At 36.1% G+C, this 17,749-nt stretch overlaps 5 protein-coding genes across 7 annotated transcripts; 2 read left to right on the forward strand and 3 right to left on the reverse strand.

Moving 5' to 3' along the window:
- Window positions 1-12: 12 nt before the first annotated feature.
- Window positions 13-3,068, forward strand: LOC144473678 (uncharacterized). 2 transcript variants are annotated; one of them, XM_078187773.1, is made up of 5 exons: window positions 13-290; window positions 977-1,521; window positions 1,583-1,658; window positions 1,861-2,046; window positions 2,341-3,068. In XM_078187773.1, exons 1-5 carry the CDS (start codon window positions 167-169, stop codon window positions 2,751-2,753), a joined length of 1,344 nt encoding a protein of 447 aa, XP_078043899.1. In that variant the 5' UTR covers window positions 13-166; the 3' UTR covers window positions 2,754-3,068. The 2 variants fall into 2 exon arrangements, with proteins under 2 accessions (XP_078043899.1, XP_078043900.1); XM_078187774.1 differs by having other exon boundaries at window positions 983-1,521.
- Window positions 2,966-7,201, reverse strand: LOC144473675 (glycine dehydrogenase (decarboxylating), mitochondrial). The gene is made up of 10 exons (XM_078187769.1): window positions 6,764-7,201; window positions 6,621-6,699; window positions 6,167-6,302; window positions 5,716-6,106; window positions 5,130-5,650; window positions 4,772-5,051; window positions 4,038-4,687; window positions 3,500-3,969; window positions 3,290-3,435; window positions 2,966-3,218 (listed from the first exon to the last, which is right to left on the reverse strand). The coding sequence occupies exons 1-10, from the start codon at window positions 6,965-6,967 to the stop codon at window positions 3,108-3,110; spliced, it is 2,988 nt and encodes a 995-aa protein (XP_078043895.1). The 5' UTR covers window positions 6,968-7,201; the 3' UTR covers window positions 2,966-3,107.
- A 120-nt stretch (window positions 7,202-7,321) lies between these two features.
- Pont (RuvB-like helicase pontin) lies at window positions 7,322-9,176 on the reverse strand. The gene is made up of 3 exons (XM_078185201.1): window positions 8,890-9,176; window positions 8,108-8,783; window positions 7,322-7,993 (listed from the first exon to the last, which is right to left on the reverse strand). The coding sequence occupies exons 1-3, from the start codon at window positions 9,028-9,030 to the stop codon at window positions 7,440-7,442; spliced, it is 1,371 nt and encodes a 456-aa protein (XP_078041327.1). The 5' UTR covers window positions 9,031-9,176; the 3' UTR covers window positions 7,322-7,439.
- Window positions 9,177-9,464: 288 nt separating this feature from the next.
- Window positions 9,465-11,250, reverse strand: LOC144472268 (solute carrier family 35 member E3-like). 2 transcript variants are annotated; one of them, XM_078185203.1, is made up of 6 exons: window positions 11,126-11,197; window positions 10,457-10,551; window positions 10,232-10,384; window positions 10,080-10,162; window positions 9,867-10,005; window positions 9,465-9,788 (listed from the first exon to the last, which is right to left on the reverse strand). In XM_078185203.1, the coding sequence occupies exons 2-6, from the start codon at window positions 10,487-10,489 to the stop codon at window positions 9,726-9,728; spliced, it is 471 nt and encodes a 156-aa protein (XP_078041329.1). In that variant the 5' UTR covers window positions 10,490-10,551; window positions 11,126-11,197; the 3' UTR covers window positions 9,465-9,725. The 2 variants fall into 2 exon arrangements, with proteins under 2 accessions (XP_078041329.1, XP_078041328.1); XM_078185202.1 differs by having other exon boundaries at window positions 10,457-11,250.
- Window positions 11,251-11,283: 33 nt separating this feature from the next.
- On the forward strand, window positions 11,284-17,172 carry Nup160 (nuclear pore complex protein Nup160). Its single transcript, XM_078185200.1, has 11 exons — window positions 11,284-11,463; window positions 11,715-12,028; window positions 12,105-12,228; window positions 12,302-12,828; window positions 12,888-14,173; window positions 14,246-14,467; window positions 14,569-15,251; window positions 15,326-16,029; window positions 16,088-16,321; window positions 16,391-16,494; window positions 17,035-17,172. The coding sequence occupies exons 1-10, from the start codon at window positions 11,379-11,381 to the stop codon at window positions 16,490-16,492; spliced, it is 4,281 nt and encodes a 1,426-aa protein (XP_078041326.1). The 5' UTR covers window positions 11,284-11,378; the 3' UTR covers window positions 16,493-16,494; window positions 17,035-17,172.
- The last annotated feature ends 577 nt before the right edge of the window (window positions 17,173-17,749 follow it).

The raw sequence follows: 17,749 nt of genomic DNA on the forward strand, positions 1-17,749 counted from the left end.
TGCATTCTGGTTTTGTTTGCAACAGTTGTTTTTAAAAACGTCATAGAATTAAAACAGGATTACTTGACCACGAAACAAGGATTAGTCGTGAAAAATGGTCACAGAAAATGAGATCGGAATGATCAGATGAGTGTAGCACGGAAAAAAGAAGTGAACTTGTTACGTGATGCAAACCAGTGTTTATAAACACGCAAGATACGAGAAGACGCCGCGGCGCAAGAAGCTCATCACGGAACAACAAAGCAACGCTATGGATATGTTCGTGACACCGAAACGTCAGAAAAGTGACGGTGAGATCAGCATTTATTTTATAAGGAAAGACATTTCGTAGAACACTTGCTTGTATTGCTCGTGTCCGCTTGCAATATTTCGCATGATTTGCGCGCGTATGTGCTAATTTGTCGTTTTTCTTGGCGATATTTTAGTCGAAGCTGCTTAACTTTTGGTTTTCAGCGCTTTTCTTCGTAGCGGAGAATCGTTGAACTAATCACAAATACAATTCATTCGAGGTTAGATTCTTAAACAATTACAAAATTTTCTAAATCAAATTTCTACGTTCGAATAACAACGTTTAATTAATAATATTATTATATTATTGAGTAGATCACAATATTTGTTTTGTCAATCTCGAATTACTTTTAGATATTTGCACATGCTCTAATTCTGTTCAGGGGGAATCTTCTGTTTACATTTCACAATGGAGATATTTTTATTCATACGTTATACGCGTTCACGAGATTTAATTAATCAGTTAAAAGATTCATTGAGTTTAACAAAAGTAATGAGAGGTGGAATATGTAGTAAACTATGTTTTAATACCCATTTACATTTGATGTATAGTATGTTCCAGTACGTTGCGTAGGTATAAAGTGATAATTGAGTTGTTGATCAATGTGAGAGTGGTAGATAGCTGTGTTGCAAAGTATTTTGGACCTTTTCTCTTTCTTGGCAAGGTGCAGTTGGCTTTATATTTCAGATCTAGAGGTCACTGGTATTTCCCGCAGTGGCCGTGTGAGAAAGAAATCCTCCAAGCTGGTTGACTTTGAATCACCAGATGATTTTACGGACAACAAGTACAAACGGCAGAAAGCTCAACACTTACAACGTCAGCAATTGTTGGACAGATATGATTCAGAATCCGTGGCACACAGTCAACCAATACATGCAAGTGGTGGAAGACAGAGAAAGAATTCCAATTCCAGTTCCAATACTGGTCAACAAAGAATTAAGGATGAAACCTTATCGGATAATGAGGGGCAAATTTCGGAGTCGGAGTCGGATGATCCATCTGGATTAAATGAAGATGAGAGATACAGTATGGACTCTGGAAGCGACGATGATGTAGATCCACTTATGATAGACGATAGAGAAGCAGGTTTTAGAAAACTGGAGCCACCTGGCCAAGAAACAACACCCTCGCAAGCGAATAGCTTATACATGCTTGAGAAATGTAAGAAAAAGTTAATTATCAAAGATGGCAAGATAATAGGCAGAATGAAGGCACAAAGAAAAGACAAAGGGGTATGTACAAATGACAATGTTACTAAGAGAAAATTGTCTTACAATTGAATAATGTTTTCAGAAAACAAGATTCACCGCTTACATGTTATGGGCTAAAGGAATTAGACAAGAATTATTAGAGCAATGTCCATATATGGGTATATAATTATAAGCTTAATTTCTTTCTCTATACGTATATCCACTTTAATTTGACTTACGAAAATTTCTTAGAAGAGAATGAAAATATAGTTTCAGTTTCTTCTAAAACGATTTAATGAGTCGAGTTAAAATAGACACATTGTGTAACAGTTAAACCCGGAGAAAAAGCTAATGTTATTGGTAAAACATTGCTTTTTGTAGATTTTGCAGCAATTTCAAAACGGTTAGGAGAACTGTGGGCTACAGTGCCGAATCTGGAAAAATATAACTGGCGCAGACGCGCAATACGGTTGGCGGCGAAGCCTCATTCTTTACCAGCGAGTAAAGATGAGCCTGTTTGGAAAATGCCAGCGCCCGCTTCGCGAAAAAAGTTCATTAATAAAATTGGTGGGTTTGTTGGTTCTACTCATGTATACAACACTTTCACGAGTATGCCACTAAAGTCATGCGGTAGAGTTTGTTCATCTTAATTTGCTTCTCGTGCACGCGTATTAGTAAAAACTTGATCGGAATACTAAATATTGTTTTTTTATGCCTATAAATTCTGTGGTAGATGTTTCATTATTATTTGTTTGGTATGCATGCATCTCGTTTAGAAGTAGACGAATCACTGAACAGTTTTGAGATATATAATAACCATGCGGTTTTTTACAATTATCGTTGGTCTTTATTTTATTGCAGGTAATGGAAAAGAGCAAAAACCAGCTACCTCGAAAAAAACAATTCAACTGGGTTTACCATCCGTGGTAGGGAATGTTCCAGTATCCCCGCCATCGAATCGATCTGGAAAAGATCTGGTTAACGAGCCGTTGATTGGTACAGGGATGTACAAAGTAGTCGGAACGCAACCCATCGATGTTGCCGCCCATCTAAAATTGCTTGGTGAAAGTTTAACAATCATCGGCGAGCGTCTTAAAGAACACGATGGACAAATTGCAGTGTCCGGCAGTCTATCGGTCCTCCTGGATTCATTACTTTGCGCGTTGGGTCCATTGATCTGTTTAACGCAACAAGTACCGGAAACGAACGGTGCTAAACACGAGACACTTTCGCAAATGCTCGACAATATAGCATATCTTATGCCCGGTTTATAATGATGATGTATATGTTAAGTATCTAGAGAAGAATCTGATCTCTCTAATAATCATACTGTAAATATGGTACAATTCAATCAAATCAAATTTAAATTGTATATTTATTGAATGTACTACGCCGACGTAGCAATCTTATTCTGCGTCATTGAATTAATTAGAAAAAATATTACGTTAACGTTGGTTAAATGAAATAATCTCTTCTTTTTTCGTTTTTGTTGAATTTTATTTACTTATACATAAATTATATCATATTCTACATGAACACATATACATTTGTACAGAAATTACAATAAATATTTAAATAGTTCCACTATAATTAACTATACATAGTTATTCGTTATGAATTTGTAGAATTTATTCTGCATCTCTGAGAATAGGAGGACATGTGCAGAATAGATTCTTGTCACCATATATATCATCTATTCTTCCCACGCTTGGCCAAATTTTATTTCCTTTCACGAATGGCTGAAACCCAAGTAAGTTGTTTAGATTGTAATAGTTCTTCGATTTAAATTTCAAACATATGTTTTACTCACAACCGGGTACGCAGCTACTTCTCGAGAATAAGGCCGATCCCATGTACTCGATATCACTTGCTCCTGAGTATGCGGTGCCATTTTCAATGGATTATTGGCAATGTCTAATTTCCCATTTTCAATGTCATTGATCTCGTGTCGTATGGCTGTAAAAGGATCCACAAAATCAAAATATGAAGACCATCGAGTTGTGCAAATTAATAATCATACAGATAAGAGCGTCACAAAATCTATCCAGTTCTTCCTTATCCTCGGATTCGGTTGGTTCGATCATCAATGTACCCGTGACAGGCCAACTCATTGTGGGAGCATGAAAACCGTAATCCATCAGTCTCTTCGCGATATCAATAGCCTCAATGTTTGCGGTCTTTTTAAAATTTCTTACGTCCAAGATAAATTCATGAGCAACCAATTCCGTTTTGCCTCTGTACAAAGTGTTATAGAAGTTTTCTAACCGCTTGCTCATATAATTCGCATTTAGAATCGCAACTTGTGTGGCTTTCCTTAATCCCTTAGGACCCATCATCTTGATGTAGGCCCAGGAGATTGGCAAGATGGCCGATGAACCGAATGGAGCAGCAGATACCGTGCCAGATTGTTGTTTTCCATTATTGTTCTTGACATTACTCGTGCAGTCGATTACTGGATGGTTTGGAAGAAACGGTGCAAGGTGTCGTTTACTGCAAAAACAAGTTCTTTATCAATTTTTATTAAAATATTTACTGAAAAGTTTTGTAGTTTAACTTACACTCCGATAGGTCCCATGCCCGGACCACCACCTCCGTGGGGTATACAGAAAGTTTTATGCAGATTTAAGTGTGACACGTCGCTACCGTAGTCACCTGGACGGCACAAACCCACCTGTGCATTCATGTTGGCTCCGTCCAGGTATACCTGACCGCCAGCACGGTGAACCATGTCACAAATATCACCGATCGTTTCCTCGAAGACACCATTAGTCGAAGGATACGTTATCATTAAACAGGACAACATGTCTTGGTATTTATCGATCATCTCCCTCAAGTGTGTCACATCGACGGAACCGTCCTTCTGTACCAGAATCGGTTTCACTTGCATACCGGCCATCTGGGCAGAGGCGGGATTCGTGCCGTGTGCAGAAATAGGAATCAAACATACTTGTCGATGCTTCTCCTGTCTAGATTCATGATAACATTGTATGGCTCTCAGGCCAGCGTATTCTCCTTGTGCGCCGCTGTTTGGCTGAAAACTTATGTTATCATAACCAGTTATAGCGCACAGATCTCGCTCCAGTTCAGCGAATAACTCTTGATATCCTTTGGCCTGTTCAATAGGAACAAAGGGATGAATGTCTGTAAATCCTGGTAAACTGCAAGGCATCATTTCCGTAGTAGAATTCAGCTTCATCGTGCAGGATCCCTGTCAAGAAATTTGATACCTTACAAGCATTACATCTTTGCATTACCTATGCATATTATTAATATGTATGTGTTTCATATTTACCAGGGGAATCATGCTGTGTACCAAAGACACATCTTTGTTTTCCAAGGACTTCATGTATCGAACTATTCTTGTTTCAGAACGGTGGCTGTTGAACACTGGATGTTGCAAATACGGCGTAGTACGAGCGAAACAGGATCTATTTAAGTTTCTGTCCATACAAGACTCATTTTTATAGGAGTCTTCAATCGTTGTCTCCATACCAAATACTTTGAATATATCATTTATGTCTTGTACAGTTGTAGTTTCGTCTAAGGATATCCCAACGCCGTCTTTGTAATATCTGGAATAAGAAAAAAAGTCCCTCTGTATATCTCGTTACGCTGAAGTGATTTGAGAATGATCTATCAGCATTGACTACCGAAAGTTAATTTTGTGTGAAGTCGCGTTACGTTTTATAACGTCTACAGGTAGCTTCGGCAGTATCTTAATGGTGTCGAAGAAATATTCGTTGTCTATCTTATTGCCTGCGTCCATTAGACCTTTGGCAAGGTACAAAGTCAAATTGTGTACTAGATTTGCTATATTCTTGATACCCTCGGGTCCGTGGTAGACCGCATACATTGCAGACATATTTGCCAGCAATGCTTGTGCGGTGCAAATATTGCTGGTAGCTCTATCTCTTCTGATATGCTGTTCGCGCGTTTGAAGGGCTAAACGATATGCATCTTTGCCCGCCGAATCTTTGGTGACACCAATCATTCTACCTGGCATTAAGCGCACCAACTTTTGTCGACACGCAAAAAATCCTGCATGAGGACCCCCATATCCTAATGGCACGCCGAATCGTTGACTTGTACCGATACAAATATCTGCTCCAAATTCGCTAGGAGGCTGAAGAATGGCCAACGCTAACAAGTCGGTAGCAGTGCATACCAGCGTCTGTAATGTAATCTAATACATTATGGAATCTAATTACAAATTTTTTTGTTTCACGGAACACGTACCCCGTCAGCGTGTGCTTTTTTCGTCACATTCTCGTACGAGCGAATGGATCCTGTTGTATCAGGATATTGTACAAGAATCCCAGCAATATCCTTCGTACTAGTATCAACTTGGAATACGTCTCCGACTTCCACAGAGAGACCTAACGAAGCAGCACGTGTAGCAATTACGCTGATCGTTTGAGGATGGACAACATCGGAAACAAACAATCTCTTCCTCTTGTTACTCCTATGTGCAAGAGCCAATGCTTCCGCTGCTGCCGTGCCTTCGTCCAATAGCGACGCGTTCGCTACTTCCATGCCAGTCAAGTCGCATATCATTGTTTGATAATTTAATAGACCTTCGAGTCTGCCCTGAGAAATTTCAGGCTGATATGGAGTGTACTGTGTTGTCCTATGCATTAGTAGACATTATTATGTTATATATACATATATATATGTAGTGGTTCCTTACCATCCTGGATTTTCAAATATATTTCTCATAATAGTGTGAGGAACACAGCAATTGTGATAGCCCATGCCTATATAGGTACGCCACACTTCATTCTTTGTAGAGATTTTCGTGACCCTTTTCAGTAATTCATATTCAGCTGAAATACATTAGTTTTATAGAAAATCTGTCACGCCAAGATAATAATTGTTGAATCAGGGAACAAGCGTATAGAAAAATGGACTTCATGTATACATATAGTGGAATATATGTATGTTATTTGGTGATAACAAATAAAAGAAGTTCTCATTTATCCTATTTATACAAAACAATTGATATTTCCACGTTGCTCTTACTCTGGCGGATATGTTTCAGTGTTAAAGGGTTATCACTTGTCGTGTGTTACTTATCAACGGTCTCGTGACTTGTCACGTTCCTGAATAAAATTCTTACACTTCAGTCATTTCAGTTTACTTACTGACTGCTGGATCGATTTTTAAATCCCCATTGTACAAAATTTTCTCTGGTATCGCTGCTTTCGTTAATTCTTCGAGACTCTGTAAAATTATTGAAATTAGTATAAGTAACCAGAAATTTTAATTTATAATATTTTTAATATACCTTAAAACCAATGGTTTCCAGCATGTGCAATTGTTCTTCTTCTCGCGGACCAATATGTCTACATTGAAATTCATCCTTTCGAGGTAGCAGTTTATCAATAGTTCCTGATCCTACATGACTTGAAACCAAACCACAAGATTGTTGAAGCATTTTACATTTACCTAGCAATGTTGTACACTTCGCGATTTCCAACATACGGACCATTGTGCTTTCGAAAAGATGTTAAATTTATAGAGTTTATATTAAAGATATATTAGAGTTTATATTAAAAATATAAACTGGATACTGTAACCACTTAGACTTCTGAAAACTAAATAGCAAGTCCGAGTAGAGGAAGATTTTATACCGCAAGACCTATCATTTACTGATGTCATAACTCTTGATTACAATTTGAACTTTTGTAACCCCTTACTCACCATACACATACATATATGTATATCTTAAACCATATTGGGAAACTACCTTCGCACATGTATTCCATATCCTGAACTTTCTATTCATAAAGTAGTGTTGTTATTTATAGTTTTAAAAAATTATATTAAAAATGTACAATCCATATATTACAAAATTTACTTTTATTTAAATTTATTGTTATTGTTTACAATCTAATGAAACTTTACATTTAAGATTCAATTAAAAAATACATCGCTAAATATAAACAATCGAACGAACAAGTTCATTTCATAAATTTATCTTTATTTTGCGTTAGGATTATAGCAGAAGACTTTGCATCTAAGAAAAGTGAGCGTACCTCTTCGATATCTTCTTTCTTAATAACTGTTCTCTCATTTACTTTTGCTGTTAATGCAGCTGGTGTTAAAAGTTGTACTACATATCTAAGTGTTGTTTTAGTACCTAGCTCGCCCAAGGTAGTCAGAGCTTCATCTTCAATTTGCAATCCTTCTGTTGTTGCCCTTAACTTAACTATTTGTTCTATTTCCATTCTAGAGTATGGAAGCGTTCGTATAATAAGTAATCTATCTAAAAGATCAAGAGGTACTCCATGTGGAGATAAAATATCTTCTGTCCCTCTAACTACGCAGCGTCCTCTATTTGTAGCAAAAATTACTATTGGAGCAATAGCACTTTCTAGAGCACGATGAAGATAGGTAAATGTTTCTATATCCAACATGTGTACTTCATCTATAAACAAAACTCCTGGCACTAGTTCCGAAATTCCTTGGTCTATATACTTGTTTACTACTTTGTTAATTTCTTTACGCAGTTTATCTGTAATCAGACATTTCGATAGAATTATATCTCAATGGAGCCATTCCACATAAAATTGAACACCTTTTGAAATATTGTTTCAAACTGATTAAATTTAAATTAAAATGTGTTTACCTGTAATTTCTGTTTTTTTAGGTTTCATTAACTGTCCCATCATGGACATAATATCCTGCCCACCTTGTGGCTTTGCGTTAGCAACATCTAAATCATGTAGTGTTACATCTTGAATAACTTCCTTTTTCTTATGTACATCGCCTTTAGGCAGTGGAACATATTCTTCTGCCTCCAAATCAAATTCAGTAGCAAAATTATCACTTCTACCCTGTCTTTTTACAGCACCACTGTTTGCTTCAATGTAAATTACATCTCCTGTCTCCACCTTCTCTTTCTGTAGAGACTCATATATAGAAGGATCCAGCTTCAACTGTTTTGTACCTTTAGCAGTTTTTAATCCAATAACGACATGAGATACAGTCTTCCCATATCCACCCATTGGATTTTCTGTTTCAACCGGAGTTAATTCTGTAACCTCCCCTTCGTATACTTCTTTAGTTTCTTTGATTCTGAGGCCTATAGCTCGTCTAAAGTTCTCCATTAGCACTTCCGTTTTTTTAATTTCAGAACTAAAGACTTCTGAGCCCACCATAGGACAGAATGGTACTTTGTTACCCAATTCTTGAGCAATAGCAAGTGCTATAGCAGTCTTTCCTGTACCAGGCGGTCCAGCTAATAATATAGCTCTGCCTGCCATTTTCTTTGACTTTATCATGTCAACCACTATCCCGGCAGCCTGAAATGTTTCTTATTATAATCTGAATTATAATTATTCTTTTAATACACTAGGTTGATACAGAGTAAGTACTTGTAAACACATGAAGAATCTAAAGTATTCTAACCTCACGAGCCATTTCCTGACCAACAAGGCCGGCCGCTGATTGTATCGCAATTCCATTTTCGTCAAGACCCAGACCTTTTATGTGAGTATGAGCTGAAATTCTTTGAGTTTTCGCAGTACTTTTTACTTCCTCAATCTTCATTCTTTTTCACAATCGTAAATCCAACAAAATCAAGAATATGCTACGTAGAACAGGAATGCTTCGGTATATCAAGCGACGTCGGGCATCTTACAGACTACATAGTTTGATTGATAAAACTCCTATCCCCACTTAAATCACTGCGTAGCCATAGAAACAAGTTTCGTTTTGAAACAAAATTCAAATTTAAATACGATGTAAAACTTTCCTTTCGTATGCGGCTCAATATGCTTATATATCAATAAAAATGTTTAGTTAATCTATAAAGTTTAGCATAAATATACATATACAGATTATACATAGGTAGCTGTATGAAGACTACTTTGTACCTTTCCTTGCCGATAGATGTCTAACATACTTATCTTTTTCTCGAAAGTGTTTGAATCGGTTCATAGTTTGTATATAAGAGCGCTTGAAAAATCATTCCATTGGGTCCGATACACCTGGGAAAATATTTGAATTAAGTTTACACTCAGCAATTTGTACCTTACTACTTAGCCCTAGGTGTGACCGTGTGACCCCCTTTTGCCATTCTTTATCGCGTTTATTTTTACTTATAATAATTTATTATCTATTTATAAGTAACACGTTCATTGAAAAACTTATTTAGTACGCTTCCGATTGATTAAAATATTAAAAGACTAGAATAATTGTACTTTTTTCTTTTTTATTGCATTGTTACAAGCTTTTATAGAAAATTATACTTTGTGCAATGGCTTCTTTTCTTCTTCTTCCATTGTGACAATTTGAAAATCTTTCATCTAAAAATTCCGTTGTTTTAAACATAATGATTTTTCATGCTTCCATGTAATTAGGAATCATTTATTTATTATACTCACTTTAATCTGAGCGTACAAAATAATTCCAACTAATGTTGATGTTATACCAATTACTTGATTTATGGCTAATGTTTCATGAAAAATTAACGATCCTCCTAGAAGTAACAAACAAAACTTTGAATGTCCAACCATGTTGTAACTGTAAAAATTGCCAATAAGGAATAACAATGTATTTAGAAGTCGTCTGTTTTATGTAATATTAGAAAAGGATACGTTAATGGTGAAGTTTTTCCTATTATCCAATAGGAAGTTAAATTAACAAAAAATGCTACAACGCCTGATAGTACAACCATAATCTGGAAATAAAATATGCAGTCTTCTTCTTCTTTGATATTCTATGATAGTATTGTTAAACATTAACATACTAGGTCTAGAGATGACCAGCTTTTTGCAAATGTTTGCTCCACAGGCTCTAGGAATGGTATAACAAGAACTAACAGAATAGCAGACAAAGGTGCTTGGTAATATAATAATTGCATTGGATCCATGTCAAATTCTTTCTGTTTTGAATTCAGCATCTATAAATGAAAGTTCAAAATATCAATATGTTAAAATTAAACTTCTTAAGAGATATAACAAATATATCCCACCACTTGGTATAAAGATGTTACAAGCACTCCCATAGTTGCATAAATAGTTCCAACAATATTAAATTGTATGTCGTAATAAAAATTTACTATTACACCTAATATAATTGGGATTAGTGTTAATTTAACAAGTATGCTACAATGTTTTTTGTAGAACATTATTTGCAGTATTATCACGCAAGGCGTTGTTAACATTTTAGCCACTTGGTAAGTGCCAACTGTATTATATGCCAGGCTTAAGTTTGTAAGTACCACAAATCCGCAAAAAGTAATGGCAATCCATAACATTTCCTTGATGGCTACATCTTTTATACAAAATACATCAAATTTCTCACAGATTATCAATCCCACGAAGGTAATGAGAAAGTGTATCATAGACAATGTTATGTTTGGAAAGTTTGTGTGGACGTACAGCCATTTATTCAACAGTACAATTACAATTGAGAACAATATATTCAATATCAAGTAAAATGCCGTAACAACTCTTTTATTCATACTCTGTCTTTCACTACTAATATATATGTATAATCGATAAAGTAAATGTAACTTGTTTGTTAAATCTTGCTTAGCACTATGAAAAATATGCATACATTGAGCATTTTAAATTTGTCTATGTAGGTATTTGTATTAGGCGAGAATTGATTTTCCTTAATCTTTTTCATTCATACGTACATTTTATTTGATAATCGAGTCAGACCAATTTATTGAATACATAGAATCATCGCGCGCGTCCCGAATTTTTATGCCTTGTGCATTGACGAATCTGAGTAATTTAGATTGAGGTTATGTTGAGGATCGAGGGCGCCAAAACGAGCCGCACGAAGCACAACATAAACGTTCGATACGTACTAAAATTTCAAGCGGCATTGTAATGTAAATTGATAACTAGATACATAGAGTGTTTATTTTCAAAGTAAACTGGAAAATGGAAGAATTTCCACTTGGTTATCGAGAAGTTGTGCCTGATCAAACGGTGCCAGAAAAATGGAACGAAATTACATTAAACACAGGTGCGTGACCATAACCTTTTCAGGCCTTTCGAATAAACGAAAATCTTTGGGAAACACGTGAAGTTTTCAGAATTTTTTAAGCGGTCTCTGCCCCGTACAATGTTGAACATTATAAGATTAAATTTTTACCCGTTCGCGAAATTCAGATTTTAATTTTAGTTTATTTTACTTGTAAAATATATGGGATGGCTTAGATTTCAACAAACTAACTATTATCAATATTAATATATGTGTCGTTTTGTTTATTATAGGAGGGAGCCAAAGTACCTTGCAAGACATTAAGGTGCCAGAAAGAGCTGGAGGTTATTCATACAAAGATTGTTCAAAGTACTACACGCGTAATCGGTTTATTTACTGGCGCATCTCTCACGATGTTCTTGAGTTGGTTGAACAAAGTTTAGACATTAATTTGGTTAACTGTAGAATAAGGTACAAGTTTACAGATACGCCAATCCTGGATGGTATTTCAATACATGAACAAGACAATTTTGTTATCATATTGATAGCAACTGTTTCCAGTATACACAAGTTATCTTTTCCTCACCCAGAAAGAATCTACAAAAACGTAAGTAACATAATAGAGTTTGATACAGATATTATATCGAACATAATAATTTCAATGATAAATTTATTTTCCAAAGGAGCTTAGTACGTACAAGGATCTAGGTGTACAATCGATATTCAGTGAAGCCTCTGGTCAAAATGTTAAAAAAGTCAAAGAGGATCCTCATATGTTTTATGTTATTACAAATGCAGGAACAACAAGTTAGTTAAAAAAATGTAATCAAGTATTCAGAATGTTATACTTATTCATAAATTATTTGATACCCTCCTATAGATTCTCCGGTGCCACATGCTGCCGCTTCATGGTACATAGCACCACAAGATGCATTATTTGCACTTGCATACAATTCTGGAGTCATACTTCTGCTCAGGCTAGACATCAAAACTGGTGTTGTCCATGCCAGTGAATTAAAGGAGGATTCTATTGTGCCAAGGTTCCTCAGTGGCATAGCAACTGCTTTCAGAATTCGTAGCATTGAAGCCCATATGGCTATGTCTTTGGTGATACACAGTTGTGGAAATGATACATACCTGTTTGCCTTGTGCCGCGACGGTAACATCCGAATGTGGTCCTGTAATAAAGCTCAATGTGTAGCTGTAACCGATGCGTCGATCGACAATCGTGTAGCATCCCAAGGAGCACAAGGTCATTTATTGAGAAAAGTACTAGGATCTAATAATGAACTATACTTGGGAACATTTTTAAAATTTACAACTAGATGCGAGTTTAGTATTCTGAAGCCTGTTTTGGAAAATGGCGTATTCAAGTTTACAAGGCTGTGTACAAGATTCGCACAAGATGTAAGTATACGTGGTAACTCTATGACAACATATCATAACTCACTTTCCTATGTTCACAGCAACATTTAGTCGATTTTTCATTTACAACTACACGATTGTGGGCAGTATGGAGAACTACCGACATGGATACCGTCGAAGTAACGCATGCACAGCTGTCATTGAATGGTGCACGTGTTAATTCTGAATGGGAAACAACAGTTCTTGAACAAACGCCTGATAGAGAATATGTTGTTAGTGATCCCGACACTAATCCAAGACGGGCGTATATTAATTATATATTTCAACCTGGACAGTTTTCTTTGTCTGACATCACGAAAGCATGGGATATTTACAGAAGATCGAAACAGAATATTCATGCTCGAAGAAGATCTAATAAAAAACAAGTTTACGGAAGATGTACAGACGACAGCGTTCTTTCTGCTATTGAGTTGAAAGGTCGTGTCTGTATCGCGGTAGAAGATGAAATCAAAGCCGAAGTAATGGATTTTGAATTAATCGATCGAGATTACTTGGAAATAGCAAATCGTTGTTGGTCGAGATTTTATTCTTGTGTCGTACAATATCACGCCAATAGTACCAGACCTGTGGGACTATTATTATTGCCTGACGTTTACGGGATAGTTCTACTTAAAAAGTCATCATTCTCGCTTTTAAGACCGACGGAAGCACTGGAATATTTAATGTTCTGTAATGAAAATTGCTGTGTATCGCGGTTCAGAACAACGCCTGTTTTATCACAGAACGAAGATATATGCCAGGATCTGATTACATTAATGTCCGTATTGGTATTATTGGAAGAGCAAATGTCCGAAGAAACAAAGAACTTTATAAAGAAGGAATTGTACCATTTGAAAAGTCCGGACACTATTATCGATGATATATTGTCGAAGCTGTTGCTTGAATCAGATGATTCTATTAGTAACATCATTATGAACCATCCTAGTTGTCAGAGACTATCGAATGTCCGGGATCTGTCCAGTGCCATGGCCATGTTACTAGAAGCATTAACGTACGATCTCGGACAGCCGCATAAGCTACAATTTAACGAAGGCCACGATGCGTCCAAGATATTGCTGAATATAAATAATTTTTTCGGGAGTCAACTAGGAGTTTCGGCAATATCCAAAAGCGTAACGCAAATAACGCAACTGAGGTTTTCGATCTGCAGGAATCTGTTGATTTTGCAACAGATGATACTATTACGGCCAGAATTATTCGACTCGCGGTCATTACACTCTATCAAATCATCGTTGGTGCCGCGAACAGTAGCTTTAACACAAGCGTACTACGTTGTACTATGGATTTGCGATTCTACAGCGGTGCCAGCACCGACGCAATCATTGTTGTAAGTGAAATATATAAAGAGTTCTTCGTCTCTTCATTTGAATTTATATGAAAATGTAACAAATGCTTACAGAGATTCCAGTATTCAACGTCTGGGGTTATTAAAACTTGTGGATGCCAGAGGAAACGTAGGATTCAAACAACACCGTTCTTTATCGTTGTTGGAATTATTTATACAAAATAGTGGTGCAAAATGTGCTCACAATTTAATAGCTCATACAAATTTGGATGCAACAACCTTAATACCATGGCATTATGGAATGTTGACACATGTTACGCTAATCGCACAATTGGTGTATCCTTTTTTTACGATATTAGTATATCATATTTCGATATTCGGACTCACTGAAACAATCTCATTAGTTTCCTTAATAATAAAAATTGTATTTGAAATAGGTGGCCGAGATCAGGAAATTTCATTTTCCCCGAATGGCTCTTGTCCACTTGCCAATTTTTGCTTGTACAAGAATACGTTCGACTGTTGAATACGTGGTGTGAATGGAACAGCGCGTCCAGGAAGTTCATATTGGCGGTTGCTTTATTGGAAATGGGAGAAGCACAAAAAGCTTGTGATCATTTCCTTCGAGCCTCCGGAGGGATTTTAACTGATGAATTCTTAGCCGACACATTACTCGAAACCTGTGTACAAACAGAAAATAATTCATTAATTCAGTATTATTTGAAAGTAATCAAGCTATTTGAAGAACATAATGCCGCCGATTGTGTTATTGAACTCGCTGAAACAGCTATACTGATAGCCGACAAGGACGATCCTAACTTACCAACGCTTCATTCTATAGTATTCACGCAACATTTGAACTTGGGTCATCACACCAAAGCGTACAATTGTTTAAATTCGAACCCAGACGCTGCTCGTAAAGTCGACTGTTTGAGACAGTTGGTAGTCACTTTGTTCGAGAGACGGAAGCTCATAGACTTGATCTCGTTTCCCTATGTGGATATGTACGAAGATCTTGAGAGAATAGTGGAGGGCAGAGCCAGGAGCGTGGACCTTATGGAAAATAACTATTATAATTTCCTGTATAGTTTCCATATAAACAAGGGAAATATGCGTAAAGGTAACATGATGCGAATAGCCTTATAGCGATTGGTCTAAACGATCGACTCATGCGTATCTATGTACTTGTTTTAGCTGCCTCCGTTATGTATGAACAGGCCATGCGTTTGAGTCAAGAGTCACAATCTGTTGCCATAGTGTCGAGACAAGCGCAATGTTTGTTGGCATGTATCAACGCGTTACATCTTGTGTCCGATAAATACAGATGGATCGTCAGACCCGTGATAGATCAGAACTATACGGAAGATTTGAGTCATCTTGATAGACAGAGTTGTCTGAAAGGAAGCAACGAAGATACCATTCCTTATAAAATAAAAAAGCAGATTGAAGTTCTTGAACTGAACGACATCAAGAAAGAATACTATGTAGTGGATGCCAGATTGAAAATATCCAAAATTAATTCGGAACTGCATATGGTCGCACATGCTGGTCCTTCGGAACTTATCATTATTTTATCAACTATAGGTTTATATACGTCGGCGTTACATTTGTGCGATGAATTTAAAGTTAATAAAAGCTCTGTGCTCGAAAGTCTTACCTCGCAATGCATTCGGTTAAGTCGAAGAGAAGATTCGAATGCTTGGGATTGGCTCATTCAAAACGACATATTCGACATTGGTCTCTCCAATACGAATATTACAAATACTGCCTGGAGATTGCTACAGTATCTAACACTGAAACACGAGAAGGACAGATGCAGCGAATTGCATAAAGCAGTTTCTAAAAAGCTGCTCCAAGAGGGGGCGTTTATCCCCCAGTGGTTATTAATATCTTACAAGGTAATTTGAATACATTGATAAAGAAATCGTAGCCTAATGATGCTATTGTGTATTGTAGAAACGAAATGCTGCAGAACTTTTACGTCTCATGCTGAACAGTGGAAGAATAGTAGAAGCCAGCGATTTAGCAGTAGAGTACATTCATGCGATCTTGGGGAATGGTAAAGAACATTTCGGCCTTGAATCGTTTTTAACGTGCGTGTCTCCAGCAGTCTGGTTACCGTTCAACACTTTGGAAGTACTTTTACACGAATTAGAAAAAGCTAGCAAAGAAAATAGTATTTTTTCTGAGGTAATACACCAACTTTCTGTAGCGTATAATTATTCTAAGAGTATATTGCTGAGAAAATATTTATTTTAGCCCTACCAGAAACTGCTAAAAGCATTGAATGTGTATGAAAAGGAAGTAACAAGCGTGTCGCAGAATATGATTGAAATGAAGTTAAATAAAAAGATTTGTTAACCGTGAGTAAAGTATTTTTAAATTTCGTTAGTTATCCACTTAACACTAAGGCAAGAGAAAGTAAACTAGCATGAATGCAAGTGTACACAACTGTTTTTAACCCCTTACACTATAACAACGAGTCGGACTCATGATCAAAATTTCATGCAACATCTGCCAAATATGAATATTATTCATTTCTTGTAAATCAAAATAAGATTGAATTATTTTGTTATCAAAGTCTAGAAACGGAAATAAATGAAGACAATACAAGAAACAGAAATTATCTGGTCCCATTAAGGAAAATATTAAGAAGAAATAAGTGCTAATCAACGTTGTGTAAAAGGAGTCGTAGTGCAAGGGGTTAAATTGATCTTCACAAGCTAAACAATTGTGCCAAGAATGAAAAAATTTCGAATAAAACCAGATATGACCTTTTAAAATCAAATCTGTAACTTCTTTGCAGAACAATAGTAGTTTCGACTTTGATAGGTTGAAAAGTGAATATCTTAACAATGAATGATTTCTCTTTATAATGTTATTATTATTGATTATGATTACAGAATCAAGGAAGCTCTGCGTATATACAGTACCAGTTTCCTGTATTGTACATATTTTGGTGTATCGTACCAATCTATCGTTAATTAATATCCGTGATTACAAGCATTTTAAACAAATGGAAGAAAGTTAATTTGATTTTACCAAATGATTGTACACTAGAGACAGACTGGCATCATATTTGGAAAAAGACATGTTATTTATAGAATTGTTTATAAAACAAGAACAACAATGAATCTCGGTTGTCTTCTGCATATCAATCTTCTTTTTCAGAACATACATTGAACTATGAAACACGCTTCAAAAATAACGAATATTTAATTAATATTTGTTCAGGTATATAGAATTTTTAGTCCCGAATGTATTATAACAATTGTTAAAATGCTTTGAATTTTGTTGTTTCTTTCTGTTTAATGTACTACATCGTTTTAGAAACCTATTAAGTTATTAATCAATTCACAGAAGCTATCGTGTATCTATCATACAATAAAATATTTTGATATAATTTATAAAAAGAATGTTTTCAATATATATATATTGTATATGCGTGCATATGCTGTGTAGTAATACTGTAAATGTAAATGCATCACACTTATGTACATAAAATAGTGGATTCTACTCCTGCACAGTTTCAGGCCGTTGCATGATCCGTTAGTGAAGATCGACATAGGAATTTTCTTGGCTCTGATTGGTTGATGATTCACTACTGGAACAGGCTCC

This window comes from Augochlora pura, chromosome 7 (assembly GCF_028453695.1).
Source record: "Augochlora pura isolate Apur16 chromosome 7, APUR_v2.2.1, whole genome shotgun sequence".
Classification (NCBI taxonomy): domain Eukaryota; kingdom Metazoa; phylum Arthropoda; class Insecta; order Hymenoptera; family Halictidae; genus Augochlora; species Augochlora pura.

What these genes read in the sequence shown, in the direction of transcription:
- LOC144472268 (XM_078185202.1), bottom strand. Translation starts at nt 11,041, where the DNA reads ATGCATATTTTTCATAGTGCTAAGCAAGATTTAACAAACAAGTTACAT. An exon ending in TAACATCTTTATACCAAGTG is followed by an intron (nt 10,385 to 10,456) that starts GTGGGATATATT and finishes TTTCATTTATAG; the next exon opens with ATGCTGAATTCAAAACAGAA. An exon ending in GCTGGTCATCTCTAGACCTA is followed by an intron (nt 10,163 to 10,231) that starts GTATGTTAATGT and finishes TTTTATTTCCAG; the next exon opens with ATTATGGTTGTACTATCAGG.
- LOC144473675 (XM_078187769.1), bottom strand. Translation starts at nt 6,967, where the DNA reads ATGGTCCGTATGTTGGAAATCGCGAAGTGTACAACATTGCTAGGTAAA. An exon ending in TCACACAAAATTAACTTTCG is followed by an intron (nt 5,052 to 5,129) that starts GTAGTCAATGCT and finishes TTCTTATTCCAG; the next exon opens with ATATTACAAAGACGGCGTTG. An exon ending in AAGTAGCTGCGTACCCGGTT is followed by an intron (nt 3,219 to 3,289) that starts GTGAGTAAAACA and finishes CTTGGGTTTCAG; the next exon opens with CCATTCGTGAAAGGAAATAA.
- Nup160 (XM_078185200.1), top strand. Translation starts at nt 11,379, where the DNA reads ATGGAAGAATTTCCACTTGGTTATCGAGAAGTTGTGCCTGATCAAACG. An exon ending in CGAAATTACATTAAACACAG is followed by an intron (nt 11,464 to 11,714) that starts GTGCGTGACCAT and finishes TGTTTATTATAG; the next exon opens with GAGGGAGCCAAAGTACCTTG. An exon ending in ACGCTAATCGCACAATTGGT is followed by an intron (nt 14,468 to 14,568) that starts GTATCCTTTTTT and finishes TATTTGAAATAG; the next exon opens with GTGGCCGAGATCAGGAAATT.
- LOC144473678 (XM_078187773.1), top strand. Translation starts at nt 167, where the DNA reads ATGCAAACCAGTGTTTATAAACACGCAAGATACGAGAAGACGCCGCGG. An exon ending in GAAACGTCAGAAAAGTGACG is followed by an intron (nt 291 to 976) that starts GTGAGATCAGCA and finishes TTTATATTTCAG; the next exon opens with ATCTAGAGGTCACTGGTATT. An exon ending in CACAAAGAAAAGACAAAGGG is followed by an intron (nt 1,522 to 1,582) that starts GTATGTACAAAT and finishes TAATGTTTTCAG; the next exon opens with AAAACAAGATTCACCGCTTA.
- Pont (XM_078185201.1), bottom strand. Translation starts at nt 9,030, where the DNA reads ATGAAGATTGAGGAAGTAAAAAGTACTGCGAAAACTCAAAGAATTTCA. An exon ending in GTCAGGAAATGGCTCGTGAG is followed by an intron (nt 8,784 to 8,889) that starts GTTAGAATACTT and finishes GAAACATTTCAG; the next exon opens with GCTGCCGGGATAGTGGTTGA. An exon ending in TAAAAAAACAGAAATTACAG is followed by an intron (nt 7,994 to 8,107) that starts GTAAACACATTT and finishes GTCTGATTACAG; the next exon opens with ATAAACTGCGTAAAGAAATT.